Source organism: Dasypus novemcinctus, chromosome X, assembly GCF_030445035.2.
Source record: "Dasypus novemcinctus isolate mDasNov1 chromosome X, mDasNov1.1.hap2, whole genome shotgun sequence".
NCBI classification, from domain to species: Eukaryota; Metazoa; Chordata; class Mammalia; order Cingulata; family Dasypodidae; genus Dasypus; species Dasypus novemcinctus.
This window is the reverse complement of record NC_080704.1, coordinates 32,600,801-32,622,789: the sequence shown is the minus strand read 5'-3', so window position 1 is coordinate 32,622,789 and position 21,989 is coordinate 32,600,801. Positions and strand designations below refer to the sequence as shown.

Genomic DNA, 21,989 nt, shown 5'->3' with positions numbered 1-21,989 from the left:
TGGGAAAAGTGGACATGGTGGACGATGGGTATGGGGAAGGGCAGGAAGAGATGAGAGGTGGGGGCGTATTTGGGACGTGGAGCTGCCCTGGATGGCGCCTCGGGGGTGATCACCGGACATCGTGGATCCTCACAGGGCCCACTGGATGGAATGGAGGAGAGTATGGGCCATGATGTGGACCATTGTCTATGAGGTGCAGAGGTGCCCAAAGATGTACTTACCAAATCCAATGGATGTGTCATGATGATGGGAACGAGTGTTGTTGGGGGGGGAGAGGGGGGGTGGGGGGGTGGGGTTGAATGGGACCTCACATATATATTTTTAATGTAATATTATTACAAAGTCAATTAAAAAAAAAAAAATTCCCATGTCTAAGCCTTGACTTGCATTCCCAGCTTCACACCAGTAAGTCCACCATCAGCTCAATACTTCCAGGGACTGCCACACCTCATATGTTCCAAACTGAACTCATCCCATCCCGGCTCCCTAGAAAACTTGCCCCTCCTCCAGTGTCTTTCATTTTTGTAGTTGATGACACCATCAGTCAAACTTCCCCCGAAATTATTCCACAGTCCAAATTTCAACATTCATTAGATGCTATCTCTTCAGCCTCCGAAACATGTTTTCAGTACCTAGGACTGATCTTTAGGTCCTCAAGATTCTTCAGGATGATTTCTCTTGGGTCCCTAACCAGTCACTCTGGAATCCCACTATAGTCTTTCCTAAAGAGGTTGTTGTTCTCTCAGAAAATAGAACTGACCGGGCCATGCTATAGTGTAACCATTTAGAGTTTGACTGCATCTCTTTCTTTCTTTGTAACGACAGCATTACTGATGGAATGGGGCAAAAGTGCATAAGCACCACCACATACACAGCAAGGACCGCTCCACTTTCTGGAATATGGAAGACATTACAATGAATAGATCTGCCAAGTCAGAGGTGCCAACACACAGACTGAATTTTCTACTAAAGGTATTTGCAAAGGAGTTAAATATCTCAGCGGAAACTTTTTGTTCAACAAAATAAAATTTTAAATCACTTGCAAGGCATAGGAAACCTTTCATACCCCAAATCCAATCGACTCTTTGGGCTTCGTGCTAGTCACAGGCAGTCCCACTGTTCCCTTTAAATGAGTGGAACTTTCAAGTTTCTGTACTTTGGGGACCTTGAGCATGCTTAATGGCATGACAATCCCCCATTACAGAAATAAGTTATTCACCTCTTTCTAAGTTTCCACATCAAATTGATTATCAAGCTCAATGGATTCTAAATTAAAAAGTTGCAGTCAGTCTCTCGCTCTTCTCTCTCCTTTCTCTCCCCCTGCCCTGTTCTCACTGCTGTTACCTGGATACAGGAAATCATTTTCGTGTCAAGGATTTTTGGTTGAAAGGAACACAGTTTCCTTCAGGCTACCACAAGGAAAACGGGTTGTTTCTGAAAATGTATTAGTGGACTGCAGTCGAAGCTGGAAGTTATCAAGACCCAAAGCAGCTCTAGGATCTGTTCGCTCTTGTTCTCCTTCCCTGACTTCCTTCCTTCCTCTTTCCTTGCCCTGATTTCTTTTCCCATTCCTTCCTTGTCACTGCCATTCCTTCTCTCTGTCTTTTTTCTCATGGACCCAGATCGCTTGGTCCATTTGGCTCCCGACTGACCATCCTTTCTCTAGTCTCCACTCCAAATTCAGTAAGAAGCTTTGTTTGACTGACTTAGCTAATTACCAGGGATAGTAGGCAGAATAGTTCCCCCCCAAAGTTGTCCATGTTCTAATCCCTGGAACTTGAGACTATTATTACCTAAGGGAGTTTGCAGATATTAAAGATCTTGAGATGGGGAGATTATCCTGAATAATCTGGGTAGGACAATGTGATTACAGGGGTCCTTATAAGGTAAACAAGGAGACAGGAGGGCCAGAGTCAGAGTCAGAGTCAGAGAAAGGGATGTATAATGGAAGCAGTGGTCACAGTGATGAGCGGCCATGAGCCAAAGAATGGGGGTGGCCACTAGAAGCTAGAAAAAGGAAAGAACAGATTCTCCCCTAGAGCCTCCATGAGTACCACAGCCATATTCAACCAGATCAGAATTCTGAGCTCCAGAACTTTAAGATCAGAAAAGTATGTTGTTTTAAGCCACTAAGATTGTGGTCATTTGTTACAGCAGCCAAAGGAAACTAATACACTGGTGTTCCTAATTGTCAAGACATCTCATGGATTACTTGCAAGTCTACAATAATGGACTAGGGGTTCATCTGCTGGTCCAAGCAGTGGTCACTTTCATGCTGTCACCTATAGAATAAACATCAAATGCCTTAATATGGCTAAAAATGCCCACTGCCGACCAGTTCATCACCAGTGTCCCCCTACCTCTTCCACTAAACATCTAGAATATGGTATCTCTTTACTACCCCTAGGATAGAGTATTACGCTGCTATACTTGTTAATGAGGAATATTCCCTTCTCCATTGATATACTATTCATCTTGCAGGATTCATCCATATTGACTTTTATCTTCTCTAGGTAAACTCACCATGAATCAGGCCTCAGTCTCGATAATTAGCATTAATTTGTGCCAACTTAACATAAATTGGTACTGACAACTAAAACTGAAAGGGTCACTTTGTGGTGGAATTTCACAGGCATAGCAGATAATTATTTTTAAAAGACACTGGATAATTTTAATCTTATTGATCACATACAAGTTCCATCTTTTGCCAGATTTATTAAATTGAAGACATCATTTCAAATGACTATTAAGAGTACTCTAGATCGAATTACAAAATTCATAAAAAGTGAACACAATAAATAGAAGGGGGGATTGTTTTACAAAGCAAAACGAAAGTGTATTTTCATTTCAAAAAGTAAAGAAACAAAGCCTAAGAAGTTTGGTCTTGTAAGTTATCCCAAAGGAAAATAAGGAGAAATATCTCATACTTTTTGACATATTTTACAAACTGGGAATAAACACATGGTGACATAATAAAAGGCAGATGCTGAGGGACTAGACTGCCTCTTAATCACATGGAATTAAGCTCATTGACTTCCAGAAATGCCCAAGAGAACTGATACACATAAATCACATTGGCATGACATGGAAATATCCCAAAAGGCTTTCTCACTCCTATTCAGTTAAATTCCACATTCTCTACACAGTAGCCTGATTTCTTTTACTTAAATAAACACCCAGAGATAACAAACAAAAAGATTAGAACCTAAATTGTCTTTGCTTGTTTAACTATCCATATTCTTCAAAAATTATTTGGGCCTAGAGGCATGCATTTGGGAAAACCTCTTGAGAGGTTGTGCCCTCTTCTAGCGGACAGGAAGAATTGCATGTAAATCATTCTATTCAAATAGGTGTCTGCAGTCAGATCCTGGAATAAAGAGAAGATCAACTCCCTGTGGTAACCAGTTTACTTTCTAGTAGTTGGCTGCTTTAGAGAGATTTTATATATCTTAAGTCCCTTCTAGAATAACATGAGCTCTTTGATTTATGTAACATAGCTGCTAGCTCTACTCCATATTTTCTGTAACTGTGAATAATTTTTTCTTCTATACTGAAGGCACTTGATCATTTATCACATATCAATAATCATAACCTACACACTTGATATGATATTATTAAACAATACCATTAAACAAAAATGCTTATATAATGACAGGATACTTCTTTAAAGCAGCTCTGCTATTTGAAGAATCATTTCCCTTTACTTCTAGCAGATATTGCACTGTATTTCAAACTCACGAAATCATTCTTTTTTTTAAAGTAAAGGTTCATTGTCTTTACCTAAACTTTTAGCGTGTCTTAGATATTGCTTATTCTGAGTTTACAGCTTTTGCTTCAGTAGTCTCATATAATACTAATTATACTAATTTCTCTCTAAGAAAAAAGAAACACTTTATCATAAATGCCTTTACTTTATCTTACCCGTTATCTTTCTACTGCTGTGCTGTCCCTGTAGCATTGTCACTGATATAACCCAGAGGGACATTAAAGCCATACATCCACTCATTTGTTCATTGATGCACTCGTTCATTCATTAAGACATGTCCTTAATGGTGTTTATGTGAGATGAATCTGGACTCAGATGGGATCTCTCTTCATAATACTTTCATGCTAATGTGCTGGAGGTGCAGTTAGTGTTGGGGTTTAAGATATATTTAGGGGATTTGAATCTCTGGACTGACAATGTGATAGCCAGGTCCTGAGCCTCAACAGACTCCAGCACCTACAATCTGATCTATTGGACTTACCACACTCAGCTAAGATGGAGTTGAAGAAGGACAACCACCACACCATGGAGCCTAGAGTGATTACAACTGAAAGTGGGAGGATTGCATCCAGTATCCATGTGGAATCTGAGCCACTCTTGACATAGAGGTGCAATGGACACAACCAATCCAGTGTCCACATAGAAAAGGTGGCATTGGATTGGGAAAAGTGGACATCGTGGCTGATGGGTATGGGGAAAGGCGGGAGGAGATAAGAAGTGGAGGCATCTTTGAGACATGGAGCTGCCCTGGATGGTGCTTCAGGGGCAATCACCGGACATTGTAAATCCTCACAGGGCCCACTGGATGGAATGGGGGAGAGTATGGGCCATGATGTGGACCATTGACCACGAGGTACAGAGGTGCCCAAAGATGTACTTACCAAATGCAATGGATGTGTCATGATGATGGGAACGAGTGTTGCTGGGGGGGGGGGGGGGGGGAGAGGTGGGGTGGGGGGAGGGGTTGAATGGGACCTCATATATATATTTTTAATGTAATATTATTACAAAGTCAATAAAAAAAAAAAAAGACATGTCCTTGACCTGACTCTGATCACTACCCAGATTCAACACAGTAGGGGTTATAAGCAAATATAAGTCATGTGCTCAACATCTTGTATCCTGATGACAGATACGAAAGCAAAGAATAAAAGGCAAAGGGTGAATCATCCCAGACCCCTCTCTCTTCCCTCATCTTTAACATTCAGGCCCCTCGAACTTTCATCTCTTCAGCGTCCCAAACCCTTCAGCCAAATCGCAACTCACGTTTTTGGTTTTCTCAAAAGACTAGAGTAAACAATTGTTTACACTACTTCCAAGCCAAGACACCCCACCCAAGTTCTATTAGTTATGTAAAATATAGAAATATTTCAAAATAATCATTAACACAGATCATACCGATCTCTGGAAATGACCTAATGAAGAGATGTGATTGTTTTCATGTACTTTGTGCCTTCATACAAAATAATGACAATGATTTTAGACATAGTAAAAAGTTTACAAAGGTATGATGAAAAGATTCAAAATTGATATTTTTATTTGCAAATATACTAAAAAAAGACACAAGAATATTAAGCTAAACTTTCCGAACTGATTGAGATACAAAGACTTACCAAGCAACCATTTGCTTTACATGTGGTTTTTTACAAAATTGACAACAACTCAAATATTTACATACTGAATTACTATAGCACTTCACACACTTGAAGGGAACTAGTAATATTGATAGTCTTTGCCTCTTTCTTCAAGTGCTACTTATAAAAACTAAAAGGAGGATATAAAATTGTTCCAGGAGAAAATCTATTGTGTAACAAAGACTGAATGCTGCTTCCATGGATGTTAAGGGCCTTGATTCTAAAAGTATGCCAGCTTTTACCATGTTACCTGAGAGATCAGATTCAATTCTTAATTGTCATACTATATACAATTCCAAATTCTGAAATGTTTCCATCAAGAAGGTATTCTGATGCTATAATTGCCTAATTATATATAATTTGTTACTTAAATGGGAGAATAAGCCAATAGGATTTTTTTAAAATGCATCTCCAGTTTCTGTATGAAAGTCTCCTCTAATCTACCTCTAAATTTTTATGGAACAGCCACATGTATTCATCTACAGTAAACACCACACATTTAACATGCCTTTAAAAGCACAATCAACATTATTGCATGCATTACAATCATAGTTTAGATATACTTGGTTATTAAAATATCTAGTTCTAGTTCTGGTTTTCTAGTGGTCACAATAAGATAAAAACACAATATTCAAGCAATGGACATGTGAAAAGCATTGGATTGTGAATCATGTTTATAGAATTTTAAGGAAGATTTATAAAATCAAAAATGGAAAGAGTTTTAAGTGATAAGAAAAAAGAACAAGGGTAAGTAGCCCTCTCAGTTAATAAGAAAGATCAAACATCAAAAATGGACGTTTATTCCCTGGCCTTGGTGCCTCTGGTTTTATAGGGTGGGCTGGGCATAAAGATCAGGCCATTAATCTTTTAAGGAGAAGCTGCCAAGTGCACTCCTCTTCCACTTGATCTACGGAGATCAGCAGTGATGCTCTTCAGCAAGTTACATATCTGCTTCTCACAAGCAAAGGTGCCATGGTAACAGATATCAGATGTAATAAGTGCAAGCTATGAAAGCGTATGACTAAAAGAATCTTATTTATTTCCAGATTGCATACTAAATAGCAAAGGAACAACAGCAACAACAACAAAATCTTCCATCCGAGTCCCAACATTGTCACTGTGAGCCACCATCTTAATTTACATTATACAGAAAGTAAACCAATGAAGCATGCTGTGTAATCTCAGTGGCTGCATGGTTTAATGTTTTTAAGTTACCAAATAGAAAAAGCATTTGGTTTGGGAGGTGTCAGATAGTTATGCAACAACTTAATTCTTTATTTGAAGAGAGCAAGGTATCAAAACTTCTGCCAAACATGGGAGAGCATTTCACTCCTACCCTCCTGAAATAATTATACTTATGTCATTAAAATGAAATTTGAATTGGAGACAGGTCATTGAACTTTCTCAGGTCTCCAGAGCAGAAAGAGATACAAATTGTCAGCTGTTCCGCATTTGCAGCTCTGCGCCCATGCTTCTCAAACACACAAAGTCACAATTTAATAAAACTTTTTTTCCTAAATTACTGCTTATGTGGAATGAATCTGTCACATCATTTAGTGATAGAAAAGGAAATCACATCTGCATTTCAACAAATAAACCATGGATCTGACATATACAGAAGGAACTGAAAAGCCATTTTTATGTAGTAAGGTATGACATCCAGAAAAACGAAGTTTTTCAGATTTGATGAGGATTTCTAATTTGGATGAGTTCTTTTCATTTGCTATAATACGGAAACAGATGAGCATTTCTTTTACATGGCCAGTATCTTGAAGATCCACATTGAATGCCTGTAATGTACATTGCTTGTCTAGAAAATAACACTGTTGGAGAATTTATCAGTTTTTTTCGCTGTTTACTCCCTCTTCTATGTATTCTAACTGTCGAGGACATTCTGGTCTTCCCTTGCAAGTGGCAGACAAAGCAATCAAGATATCTGATGTTTGCCAATAATCCACTGAAATTATCAAAGCAACCACACCATTATCCCCTGCCCTAGGGTTTTTCCCCCATTCAGGAAGATCCACCAAGAAGAACAAATACAATAATGTGTAAACATAGCAATACTTTACCTTTTCAATTGACAACAACCAGGTTAAAGGCAGATAGATACAAGCGTTGTACAATAACTAAAAGTTCTAGAACCCATAGGCTGAGTAAAATTTTGTTTATCTTCCACCATGCACCATCACCATCCCCTTGTCTATGCACAAACCTCTCCCCAGTATCTCCGAAAGCTTTCTCCCCAGGTGGTGATTGAGCAAGCCAAATTCACTCTACCTCCCTTCCATGTGACCTTTTGAAATATATCACCATCAATGTGAGTTGAAAGCCGTTTAACATAGGAGACTGGGAACGGTTGCACCGCTGCATCTCAGCCCTATCATTCCCTCTCCTTTCTAAACTCCAAATCTACACTTATTCATGCATTTCTTGGCATCACAGCATTCTGCGGCTTCTTGCACGTTATCTTTTGCACACTCACTCTCTAGAACTAACAGACTTAACACATTCTATTTCCTCAATATACTCAACAGCTACAGTTTAAAACACTGTATAATCTCTCATGAAGTATGCATATGGCAAAGATTTGTACAATCGGTGACTTCTCAGACAAGATACAAATTTATCATCAATAATATTATTTACTCAATTGCCTGGTACATTTTGCTAACTCCAAATATCAAAAGTCAACCAAAAACCAAGCTGCCTGATAACACAGAAAGTTTTCCCTAAGTTTCTACATTAACCTATTTAGCAGCTCCTGTCATATTACCCTTCTACTTCACCTCTATTTTTCCTCCTAAAATTTTAGGGTATTTCCCCATGATGTTTTCTTTAATAACTCTGGTACATTCTTTAACTACTTGCAAATAATTCACCAAATCAGCTGAAATACAACTGTAAAAGGAATCTGCCCTATTCATAGCTGACACTGAAATGGTAACATTAAAATTAACATGAAAAAATTCACATTAATTTTCCATACAAAAATTAAAATGATACACTAAAGAACGTGAAAACCATACAATCAAATGAAATAAAAATGCAAGCTTGCAGTATTGAATCCATTCCAATTCACAGTGATGAACAAAACAAGCCATATTTTTTAACCCCTTACCTCCGTTCTAATTCTTTATGAGTAGGCACCCCCTATTTAGAGATGTACGTACACTATCTCTACAATATGGATTCCCACGAATTCCCAACCTCTTCACACGTGGCACACATGTAAATTGACCATCACTTCAAGCCATAAAAAGAAGAGCGAAGGAAGGAACTCGGCTTACCAGAGCCTCTTTTGGTCACAACCTTCAAACTCTGAGTAAAAGTAGCATATAAGAGAATCAAGTGTGGAATCGGAGCTTTCATCTTCTGAGTCTTAAAGGCTGCTCCCTAAAGCAAAGATAAAAAAGAAAACATACTTATTTTTTTAAAGATATAGCAATAAGACTTTTTTATACACTTTTCATCAAGCATGACTGAAGTGGTGAATTCAACAATGCTATGTTTCCTGAGTAAAATCAAAACAGGAATACCGAAATTATGCCTTTATAGACTCTCCAAAATGCTTTAAAATCTTATATTTCACTTAAGGTTTAAAATCTCCCTGTATGTAGAGGACCTACTTATATTTAAGTAAGTGAAATAAGAATCACTTCAATGGGAGTATTTCATTATTTGTAATATAAATAAGCAAACACAACATTTAAAAATGTTCTGAGCTGAAACGGAATATGGTTTTATTTAATGCCAGTCTTTTCAATCAAGAAATCATAAATCCATGTCTCCCAGCATTTAATTGTGATTTTACAATTCTCTTTAAAAAAAAACTCTAAAAGATACTTTGAGAGAATTTTAAGACTTTATTCTCCATTGAAATAAAGTACACTGTCCATGAAAGCTCGAAAGATATACCATTTCCTTCTAATACAAGACTCTCAAAGGGGCACTAAAAACGACACTAAACCTAGAATTTCAATTTCAAAAAGGACACATATATCAGTTGAAATTAACTGAAATGAACGTTGTCTTCCTCAGAAAAGCATCTTTCTATTATCTTTGTATGAGATTGAGATGGCAGCGCTGAAAAACTGAATTTCAAAAAGTAGCAAGTCAGAACAAAGTTCAAATATATTGTCAACTCAAGACAGCACAGTTTCTTGGCAAGATATTTAAGGACTGCTCATATCCAGCTTTCAATCACTATGTCTTTATTAAACCCAGGAAGCTGAAACTGCGTTTTGACAGTCACATTTTATGCTCTTCTAGAGCCTCAAATACCTCTGATATTTTTAAATGATTAATTCATACACATTAATAAAAAGTCAGTTAAAACACACTGTAATTCACAAAACAAAATGAAAATCCATTCACTTGCATCAGTGTCACCATTATCATTTTAATCAGAAAGTCAGTGGAATTCTTAAAATAGCATTGCGAACAAGCTATTTGAACACCAGCCCCTTTAAATGATGATAGCCAGTTTCAGTTTTCTAACCAAGGACCTTCAGTTCACATAAAGACGTAATTGAAATCTAGTCCAAAGAGTCGACTCATCCGGCACACCTGACTAACTGCCACATTAAAGCACAAGCCTGAGTCATGCACTCCTAAAACCCAAATCCCATTTGCCAACCATGGCACTAACTGGAGCTGCAGGAAATCTTCAAGTTGATATTTTCAGCCTTCAGGTTAGCAGCGAGAATCAGTTTCTCTCTCAGTGTGAGTTTAATCAGCACTGCCCAAGCAACTCCAGGATCTAACCATACACTGCAAGACCATCCAACTTAGCTATCTTACTAGTTTATTCTTGTTCAAAATACTAATTCCTTACTCATTTCATTTATATACAACATACAAGGTTAGTTTGCGATTCTATTTCTTCAAATTAAACTGGTTGAGAAAGTATCAATTTGTCTAGATCAGGAAACTTAATTGACTCTTTTGAAACTGTGTGTATTAGGGAAAACAAAAAATAATTATGTAGTATTTCACAAACTTACACCTTGGTCAATACACAGTAATACTGACAAATCTCTGAAGAAACTGATTGTATCATAAATTGAAGGGCAGATTAAATGTCTAGCCATAGACATCCAAGCTCTCCTGTACTTGTTACATAATTCAAAATTTACCCAGAAATAGCAATGCAAATTGCATATAAACAGTTACTGTGGTTCTCAAATACTTCCTTATTGTCGCCTTGTAACTCAGAGTATCAGTGACCTAATTTCAAGAAGCCTCAATTTCTGCAGCGACCAACCTGAATTTACTCACCGGTTTCGGGTCAAGAATACCAATCACCCCTTGATTTCACAGAAACCACTGCTTAAGTTTAGGCACAATGAGCATATTTCCCTTGATTGTTATTGCTGTTTCTGCTGTCAATTTTCCGAATATTATGGACTCCACTTACATTGTCTCTCCTGTGAAGGTTTCTGTACAAATCAGCCTTCTTTACATCCCCACCCCATACAACTGGATTATGCATTTATTTATGTCTTTCTCTTCTATTAGACGCAAACTCTTCCAGGATAAAGAAGTGTATTATTCATCCTTGTATGTCCACTGTTCCAGGGTGGACATTGAAAATATGAATGAATGAAAGACTAAATGGGGTTGCTGTTGTGTGCAGGTGAATTTTGGCTTTCATACTCATCATTCTGTGTACACTTGCTGAGAATATACTAGTTACAAGGTGTGTGGTGCTGTGGTGCAGTGGGGACATAAAGACAAGGCAAGGCACTCTAAGGAAGGCTCCCAGACCAATAAAGGAGACAAATAATTACTTACTTAATTAGACTAGCCCTGATGCCAAATGGTGAGTACACTGGGCCAAGGGAGTAGAAGGAGCGATCTATTAATTCTGCTCCAGGTTAGGTGTAGTGAAATCTTAGGAATGACTTTTAGAGGAAGAAGCATTTTGGCAGGGTCATTAAGGACAGGCTTTCTAAGGGAAAGGGTATTCTAAGCCCAGGGCAAAGGATGAGTGAAATATTGACTGTGGTAGGGAGAATAATGGTCCCAAAAGATGTTCACATCCTCAGCCCCAGATCCTGTGAATATGTTACCCTGCATGGTAAAAGGGACTTGGCAGATGGGAATAAGTTAAAGATCTTGAGATGGGGAGAGGAGCCTGGATTACCCAGGTGGGTCCAATGCAATCACAAGGATTTTATTGAAGGGTCAGAGTCAGAGAGAGAAGATGTAATGATTGAAGCAACGGTTAGAGGTGGGCATGATATGCTATGAAGATGGAGGAAAGGGCCAGGAGCCAAGGAATGCAGGCGATCCCTAGAAGCTGGTAAAGGCAAAGAAAGAGATTCTGTGCTAGAACACCTAGAAGGCATTCAGACTTGCCAACGCCTTGACTTCAGCTGAGACGCATTTCAGACTACTCCAACCACATGAACTATAATGTAATAAACTTAAGTCATTTTCAGCTACTCAATTTGTGATGATTTGCTGTAGCAGCAAAAGGAGTACAGCAAGGATTTGAAATAGCAAGCGCCAGGAATGATGTGGAACTAGGCCACAGGGTGTGAACTGTAGTGACAGAAGTTGACAATGTCAGTGTAGGACTGTCAATATCACGATATGGGAAGCGGATGTGGCTTAAGCAATTGGACTCCTGCCTACCATATAGGAGGTCCAGAGTTCAGTGCCCAGGGCCTCCTGGTGAGGGCAAGGTGGCATGTGTGGCAAGCTGGCCCATGCAGAGTCCTGACCTGCATGGAGTACTGCCCTGTGTAGAAGTGCTGCTCATGCAGGAGTGCTACCCCACACAGAGAGCTGGCACAGCAAGATGATGCAACAAAAAGAGATACAGAAAAGAGATAGTAAGAGATGCAATAGACGGGAGAGCTGAGGTGGGGCAAGAGAATAATCACACATACACACACATACCCCCCGCCACTCTGGAAGGTCCCAGGATCAGTTCCAGGAGCTGCCTCATGAGAATACAAGCAGACAGAGAAGAACACACAGCGAATGGACACAGAGCAGACAATGGAGGGAAGGGGGAGAAACAAATACATCTTTAAAAAATACATATCATGATATGCAAGATGAGAAGTTGGGACTTTTCCCTCATGTGCCCTACAATATTTTTTCACCCATCTTCTGACTAACATCATAATCCAAAAATATTTCCTTCAGTTTTTCTTTTCTATTATGAAAATTATATATATACATATATGTGGGTATATACACACACACACACACACACACACATATAGCATACATTTCCTCAGTACCTATGGTGACTCACCTAAGATTTCTGACCCACTCCCTTTCACACAGTCCACAGACCCTTTGCAGTATGGCAGTGAAGAGCTGGTGAATCCTTCTAAGTGAATAAACTGAACTATGTCTTAGAATACAAGGTTTAAAGTTGCAAGAAACTAGTTAGCAGGTACAGAAAGAAAAAGAAAAGGGTCAGCCTTCAGGTAGTAGCAATGAATACTGGGAATACAAAGTAGATTTGGGAATATATATAGAATTTAGTGATATTAAAGGAAGTGGCATTAAAAAGCAGCTTCAAAAGTGGATCTGAGGCTTACCATTTGAGCACCTCAGTCTGTTATGATAGTAGTTACCGAGAGAAAGACACAGAAGATATTTTAGGCAATGAGGATAGAAAAATATATCATGGTATATTTTCAACATGTTGAGTTAAAGTAACTATGGAATTTCCTCTTAGAATTCTCTTGTTGCTAATTAACACTAGCCAGGAGCTCAGTAGAGATGGCAGATAACACATTGTAATGGTAGCTGAAGTTAAGAACATGAATTAGGAAAAACAGGAAGAATGAATAGAGAAGAGAAGGCAGCTTAGACTTTGTGCCCTGAGGCCTACACATATTTATGGGACAAGCAAAAGAGTCAAGAGGGAGAAAATGGAACTGAAAAAAAGTAAGCAGTTAGAAGTGTGAATCAAGAAAGAATTAGGTCAATGAAGTAAACAAGGATATTTAAGGAGACCATCAATAAAGCTCATGTATTTGAAGGATTAAAAAGAAACCACTGGCTTTAGAGTTAAGATGCTGTTGGTAAAACTGGATGACAGTGTATTTACATTAGGATAATGAGGACATAATCAGGATCTCTAAGGTGAAAAATAAGCTTCATTTGCTTGGTTCTGAATGATGAGGGTGGGCAGTCAAGATTTATAATCTAAGAGACACTCACAGTTAAGGTTAGAGAAGACCTGGACACATGTAAACTGAGGCAGAGGTAAAGGGGATGCAGCAAGTAGAGATACAGGTAGGAGATGAAGCTAGAAGGGAACAGATGTTATTATGGGGAAGTTAGGATACCTTCTCTTAAGGGCAGCTGAGAAAGAAAATACATGGGAAGGAATACAAAGGCAAGTTTGGAAGTAAATGGAGAACCATGTTTGTTTTATTCTCCTTATAATAATGCATAGAGAATGGGTTTTAGAATGAGAAAGAACTGAATTAAGAGTTTTACTGTCTGTTAAGGTGGGGAAGGTATTTCATCTTTATAAAGACCAGGTTTCTCATCTAGAAAGCATGGGCACAGCTATGTGCCATGTTTTTTTCACTTAATTTTATTTAATTTTGACTAACACTTTTTTTTTACAATGTAGTAAGGAAGGAAATACCTACTTCAAAGTTTTACAAGTCTTAAGTAAAATAACTGTCTTCATGTTGACCATCACATTGTGTTCTTTAACAGTATCATTCAGGTGCACATTTTCTCTTAAATGCTAGTATCCTTTTCCCATGTCTCTTTTTTCTCCATTCCAGGCTGGTATGTAATAATTAGCTGTATGATCTGCTATACTTGATTTACTCTTTAAATTTTGACATTAACAAACTCAATATTAAAACCATTTTTCACACTAAATTAAAAAATTATTTTTAAAGTCTTCATTTGTGCAAAATACAGAGAAAATATTTTCCAAGTGCACAATTTACACAAAGCAATGCATGCTAACTGTGAGACAGAGTCCCTATGGAGAAGATAAACAGGGACTCCTGATACCTCTGCAACTCAAGGCTGCTAAAAACCCTGACATTGAGAGTGAATCATAGGAACACTTGTCTTATATCATGAACCTTTCATTGCTATCTTGAGGAAAATCTACCACTCATAAATTATGAAGATATTTATACATTTATTTTTTTAAATTATTGAGTGACAATTATATTTCTGATGCTGTTCCACGTATTGGCAACATGAATTGCTTAGGAAATGGCCATGGCAGCCAGAGATCCCATGGAAGAGAGACATGGAAATCAATACTGACAGCAAAGCCATCCTTGTGGCAAGGGAAGAATTTACAACAGTGTATGTAAAGTGCTCCATGCTTCCTGGAGTGGTGATGAAAACATTCCCAGGTAAGAATGATGTTTGCTCTGATTTTGGAAGTAGGAGAAATGGTACACTATTGACTAGGGTGGAAAGGGAGTAAGCAGTGAGGGACAGGAGATTTCAGGTAGAGATAGAAAGAGAGACTATGGTGCATTCCAAAAACCATTAGTGAAACTAAAACAATATGCTTGACAAGCTCTTCAACTCAGGGATGGAAGTAAGGAGGAGTATATGTAGATCATCTAAAATAAGTTTTAGGTCAGTAAGATAATTTTTTAAACATTGGCCCAGATACAGATTTTTTTTTACACACTCCTAATCAGAAAAGCCTTCCTATAGAGTCTGGCTCACAAAAGAGCATTAAGGTTCCAGATCTTGTAACTAGGTTTCTATCCCCTTTGCCAAAAGCTACTTCATAATCTGATTAAAAGACCAAGTTGCACCTGCAAAATCTGTAGTCACACAGATCTTGACAGATTCCACCATGAGGTGATGAAGAATATAATGCTCAAATGGCCAAATAACCCTGACCATGATGTATACATTCCACATTTAAATATTGTCCTGAGGATTAAATCAGTGGAGTTTTCTGTGGAACAACCTAGCATAAAATGCTTTGCAATGTCCTGCAGGTCAACATACTGGCTGATTCTGGAGCAGTGCCTGCAGTTACTACGGGTGCTCCCAGGTGAGGCGGAAAAGTTGTAATGGATTCCAGTAGAGAGACGGCTTGCTTGGCTCTCAGGAAGGAGATGGTCAGATGCTTCAGCAGGTGAGAAGACAATGGCATTTAAGGAACTGAGTGACATAACGAACTCTGTATTATAAGGAATTGACCAAATTTTGGTGTATCTACTAATAAAATAAGACCAATAACATAAAAAATTAGAAATGAGTATGAGAATATAAAATATACGAAGACATAAAAATCTAGAATGCTTTCAAGTATTCTAAATTTGGAAATGTTACAGACGAGATGATTTTCTGGGAAAATAAATTACCAAAATTCTGTAAACAAAGGAAAATATGAATGGAAAAAAATACTGACTACTTTTGTCAATATTGACAAAAAGTATCAATTTGTTCCAAGCAGATATTATACACTTCTGGACCAAATCCATGTAGGATTTTTTTTCATTGTAGCTTTTGATAAACTAAGTGTAAAATTTGAATGAAATAATAAACAAGATAGAAATTTAGAAATAGGACTTGCCCTACATTATATCAAAATGCATTGTAAATGGTTAAAAAAAATCCATTGTAATTCTAGTCTAGTTGAAAGTATAGTACCAGCCTTAAACATTGACGTTTCAAAGAAGGATATACACAACACTAGAAAGATATCAGAATATATTATATAAGAACAATATAAAGAAAGAATATACCATTGAATTTAAAAAAAATGACACCTGAGCCACCTCAATCAAGATGGCAGAGTAAGATGCCTCAGGGCTCTGTCCCCCCACCACAGCTTTGAACAACCAGCAAGAATTGGCAAAAATATTTCCTCTAAACTGAAGAAATCAGTTACTAAAGTAACAGGGCAAAGGCCAAATCAAGAAAAAAGGCTACTTAAATGCGGCAGGATCTCATGTCAGGCAGGCTAGCCCCTCTTCCACTCCTCAATGGCTGAGGGTAGAGCTGGCCTGCCCACCCCGGTTGAATCCATCGTCCCAGTTCCAGAGGGAGTAGGGTGACCCTTGTGCACATACTGGGAGTGTGTATGTCTGACCCAGTCAGTCTGGGTGGTGGGCTGAGTGACTTACCATCCAGAACTTGCCCTGCCAGTAGATACTCAGTGAGCTCTTCTATAGGATGGTGTGGGACAGCACTCAGGTCGTGCTGCCTGGGGCAAAGGATTTCTGGCTGTAGGGCACACAGTGCAGTGATCAGAACTGTGAGAAAACCATTTCCTAGGAAAGAGGGGACATTTCTATCCATGTAAACAGGGACATTCCTAGGGCCACATCCTCAATACAAGACATTTGCACAGAAAGGATCAGGGAGGCCCCTAGGCATTAGCCTGGAAATATCCTCTGATTATAAGAGAGGGTTAAGAATTAACAAGTAGGGGGGTGGGGGCGGTGGGGTTGATTGGGACCTCATATTTTCTTAATGTAATTTTTAAAATTAAATAATTTTAATAAAAAAAAGAATTAACAAGTAATTATAATACAGATTGCCTTTACACTTCTTGTTTATTATAAAACAGGCAAAGGTTAATATCCGAAATTATGGAAATTGGCTAAACAGACCTCACCCTTTCCAACTAAAAACCTGCCATTGTGATGATTATTCCAGATGGATCTACACTTTATATATAGTCATTCCTAAATAAGACCTGCTGTCATGATGATTATTCCAGATTGATCTTACCCTTGTATATGAACATTGATATTGAAATAGTAACCACCCACCATGCCATTTGCAAACCATAAGTAAACCTTGTAACTGACCCCCTTTCTGTACCACCATATCCCCATATGCTGTGATCTGTGATAATGATTGTCTTGTGATTGTAATAACCTTGTCACTCATCACCACCATGTACCCACCCCCATCTTGTTCAGCCCATTAATGTTTATTAATTAAGGAACCTGAGCCAGCCCCACATAATTGCTTATTAGCATAAATTTCTACACCTGCTTACTATAAAACTATTGGGATTAATGCAATTCAGAAGCAGAATTTGGGCCCCTTAGGCCCCTGACCTCCTTTGTTTTGTACAAGAAAATAAGTTCTTTCTCTCTTTAAAATCCAAGTGTGTCAGGAATTTGTTAATAAAGAACATCAGGGAGAAGAACCTTCATTTTGCTGGGTATCATAAGTTCATTGTATGGATAAACCCAGAAGGAGATACTTGCTCAGGTCAATCTTTCCCACTTCTTCTTTTCTTAATTTGATACCTCCTTATATTCAAGGAAAGGGCTGACATAACATTAGATTGATACAAGATTAAGGAAAAGACTCCTCTAAATTCCAACAATAACACATTAAAATATCAAAAAATATCCAGTTGTCAATAAAAGATTACAAAATATACAAAGAAACAGAAAGCACTATCTGGGGCAAAGAAGAAGATTAAAGGATTAGAAACCATCAAAGAGGAGGACCAGACCTGGGACATACCAGACAAAGACATTTAAAAAGTGGTCCTAATTAGGCAAAAAGAGCTAAAGAAAATCATGGACAAAGATCTAATGGAAATCAGGAATATGAGAGGTGAAAGCAATGAGAATATCAATAGAGAATTATGAAGAGGAATCAAAGAAAACTAAAGACCACAATAACAGAAATTAAAAATTCCCTAGAGGGGTTCGACAGCACATTGGAGCTGGCAGAAGAAAGAGTAAGTGAGCTTGAATATAGGACAATTGAAATCATCCAGTCTGAGGCACCAAAAGAAAATTAAGAAAAGGAAACAGAGCTGGAGGAATCTGTAGAATGCAATCAAGTGTACCAATATAAACACTGTAGAAATCTCAGAAGGAAAAGAGGCAGGGAAAGGAGAATATTCAAAGAAATAATGGCTGAAAACTTCCCAAATCTAACAAAAGACATGATTATAGAAGTACAAGATGTTCAACAAACTCCAAACAATATAAACCCAACTAGACCCACACCATCACGTTATAATCAAACTATCAAATGTAAAAATAAAGAGAGAATTCTGAAAGCCAGAAGAGAGAAGCAACTTGTCACATACAAAGGAGCCTTAATAAGACTAAATGTTGATATATCATCATAAACCTTGGAGTCAAGAAGGCAATAGGTAGACATATTTAAAGTGCTGAATGGAAAAGACGGCTAACCGAGAATTCTATATCTGGCAAAAGACTTTCAAAACTGGGGTAAAGATTAAGTCATTGACAGATAAACAAAAACTGAGGGGGCTTTTCATCAGTAGGCAAATCCAACAAAAGATGCTAAAGAGAACTCTGCAGGTTAAAAGGAAAGGACAATAGACAACAGACCAAAGGCACAGAAAGAAATAAAGATCTGGGGTGAAGATAATGATATGGGTAAATGTAAATGCCAGTACTATTGTATTTGGATTTGTAACTCAACTTTTACTTTTTTGGGGGTCTAAAAGGTGAATGCATAAAATGGAATAAGTCAGTGATTTTGAACTCACTATGTATAAATATGTAATTTGTGACAAAAACTATGTAAAGGTAGTGTATAGACGGGTATAGGAGAAGTTTGTGTAGACTATTGAAATTAAGTTGGTATCAAAGCCAACAAGATTATTATACATTTAGGATGATGAATTAAAACCCCAATGGTAACTATAAAGAAAGTATCAGTGACTATGCTAGCTCATAGAGACAAAATTTATATTATAGGTTGCCTGGAATGGGTGTGGGAAGAGAATGGGCAGTTGACACATAACAGATGTTAGATTTCTGTTTGGGGAGATGGGAAACTTTTAATAATGGAAGGTAGTAAGGACACCAAAATATTGTGAATGTGATTAATTCCACTAACTGGTATGTTTGGGAGTGGCTCATATGGGAAAGTTTGTGCTGTATATAAAGTCTCAAAATTTTTTAAAAAAAGGAAGAAAAATTAAAGAGACAATGATGATTTAATGTAATGTATGATCCTGGGTGGGATCTAGGAAAGAAGGAGAAAACTCTCAAAGGAACGTTATTGGGTCATATGAAAAAAAAATGGAATATAGACCTTCATATTAATATAAAATTTCTTGAACTTGATTACTGCACTTAAGGAGGTTGATAAATGAATATCATTTTTTTAAGGAAATGTACATGACAGTTATAAGTGTTCAAGAAGCATGATCTATACAAATTACACACAGGTGTTCAGAAAATGTATGGAAAGACAGACAGAAAAGATAGCTAGATGGATGCATATATAGAGAGAATGATGGTGCATGTGGCAAAAAGTTAGAATTGGCAGATCTACGTATCTGTGGTGGTGGAGTATGCTGAAGTTCTCCGTTTGGGGTTTGTAATATTTTTGTAACTCTCCTGTAAGTCTCTAAGTCTGTAAGTCCTGTAAGTCTCCTGTAAGTGTTTCAAAACAAAAAGTTAAAACAAAACAAAACAAAAACAATGCTTGAAAAAGATGACTACCTTGGGAGAAATAAAATTAAAATCACACACCTTATCACATTCTAAAATAAATACATTAAAGAGCTTTTATAAATAGCCCTCCATAAAATTCCAAAGGATGTTTTTATTATCTAATCTTCATATAGAGAAGGCTTTCATATCCTAAAGCAATGCAAAGAGTTCTTAAAAGAATGTCAAATTTGACAACATAAAATTTTTTTTTAGAATTATAAGGGAAGTTAAAGGTCAAATAATAAATTAGCAAGAACATTCTAACAAAAATTTCTGCAGGCTAGTATTCTTAATATATAAAGAACTCTTCCAAATCTATTGGAAAAAATAAGCAAATGGAATGAATATCGAAAATGGGCAAATAGAATTGATGGATAATACATAGAAGACATAGTCACCAGATATAAAAATTTACCAAAATTAGTACTTAAAAATGCATATTAAAAATATTGTGTTCTTTTCTGAAATTAAAATGCTATATTGTTATATTGTTGGAAGCGGACTTGGCTCAATAGATAGGGTGTCCGCTTACCACATGGGAGGTCCGAGGTTCAAACCCCGGGCCTCCTTGACCTGTGTGGAGCTGGCCCATACACAGTGCTAATGTGCACAAGGAGTGCCCTGCCACGCAGGGGTGTCCCCTGCGTAGGGGAGCCTCACGCACAAGGAGTGCACCCCATAGGGAGACCAGCCCAGCACAAAAGAAAGTGCAGCCTGCCCAAGAATGGCACTGGACACACAGAGAGCTGACACAGCAAGATGACACAACAAAAAAAGTAACACAGATTCCTGGTGCCGCTGATAAGGATAGACACGGTCACAGAAGAACATACAGTGAATGGACACAGAGAGTAGACAACTGGGGGGGGCGGGTAGGGGAGAGAAATAAATAAAAAAATAAATCTTTAAAAAAATTTTGTTCTTTTCTGAAATTAAAATGATGCTATATGGTTATGTTATATATATACCTATACAATTATAGAGAATGAAAAAGAGTAACAAAAGTATTTAAATGACAATTTACTGTGTTGCTATGGATACAGTAAAATGAATAAATTCATAATCTTGATGGTAGGAGTAAATATTGGTACAGTCTTATTGGAAAGCAGTTTCTCTCTGTCCATGGTCTTCAAAATATTTAAACACTATGAATGAATCATCCTACTATTTAATATCTATCTGTGCTAGTAAGAATGATAATACAGCTCCCAAGATACCCATCCCCTAATGTTCACAACCCATATATCCCTTGAATATCCCTTGAGTATGGGGGGGGGGTGGTGTCAGCAAAAATGATAAGACCCCACTCGCATGGTTAGGTTACCTTACATGGCAAAAATGAATTCATTTTTAAGGTATACTAAAGGCCACTAATCAGTTGATTTTAAGTTAATGAAAAGAGATTAGCCTGGGTGGGCCTGACCTAATCAGATGAAACCTTTAAAAGAAAGGCTAGCAGTCAAAGAGGAAATCAGAGAAATTTCAAGCAGCAGAGACCCTCTGCTGTTACCCCAGACGAAGCAAATTGCCCTGTTGTGCAGAAAGCCAAAAAGCAGAGAATGGCAGGCTGCCTCTAGGAACTGAGGAGCTCAATCCTACATCTATACAGCACTGAATTCTGCCAAAAGCCATTTGATCATGGTAGAGCACCCCCAACCATAGGTGTGATCCCCGCCCTTTCCAGCGCCTTGATTTCCGCTTTGTGATACCCTCGGCAGAGGCCCCAGCAAACCCGAGCCCAGACTCCTGACCCTCAGAAAATGTGAAGTAAAATTGCATGATTTTAAGCTTCCAGGGTTATGATAATTTGTTAGCAAAGGAAACCTAATATACCACCTTAAATAAATAACCATAAATCCAGACAGAGTTGTATGTAAAGAGGTGTTTAGGAAAGCATTATTAAATTATCTAATTGTTATAATGGGTTAATATTAAAAGGAATGATAGAGAATAGCTATAAGATGATATATAATCTAGTCTTCACAAATGTTTTTCAAGAAGTTAATCATTTGGAAAAATAGTCACTGCCATACAATATTATTATGAATAAATTCTAATACAGAGAGAAGAATGGCTAGGATCAACTACAGCAACATATAATATAGATGTTTGATATAACACATAATTATCCCAATTTTGATTTTCCTCTATATTGCT

At 37.7% G+C, this 21,989-nt stretch overlaps 1 protein-coding gene across 1 annotated transcript in view; it reads right to left on the bottom strand.

Moving 5' to 3' along the window:
- IL1RAPL1 (interleukin 1 receptor accessory protein like 1) overlaps positions 1-21,989 on the bottom strand; it is a 1,419,608-nt gene that overhangs the window by 1,194,277 nt on the left and 203,342 nt on the right. Inside the window, exon 2 of the mRNA XM_058291789.2 lies at positions 8,691-8,796. Within this exon, the coding sequence (XP_058147772.1) occupies positions 8,691-8,772 (82 nt within the window). The 5' untranslated portion in view covers positions 8,773-8,796. The remainder of the gene's footprint in view (positions 1-8,690; positions 8,797-21,989) is intronic.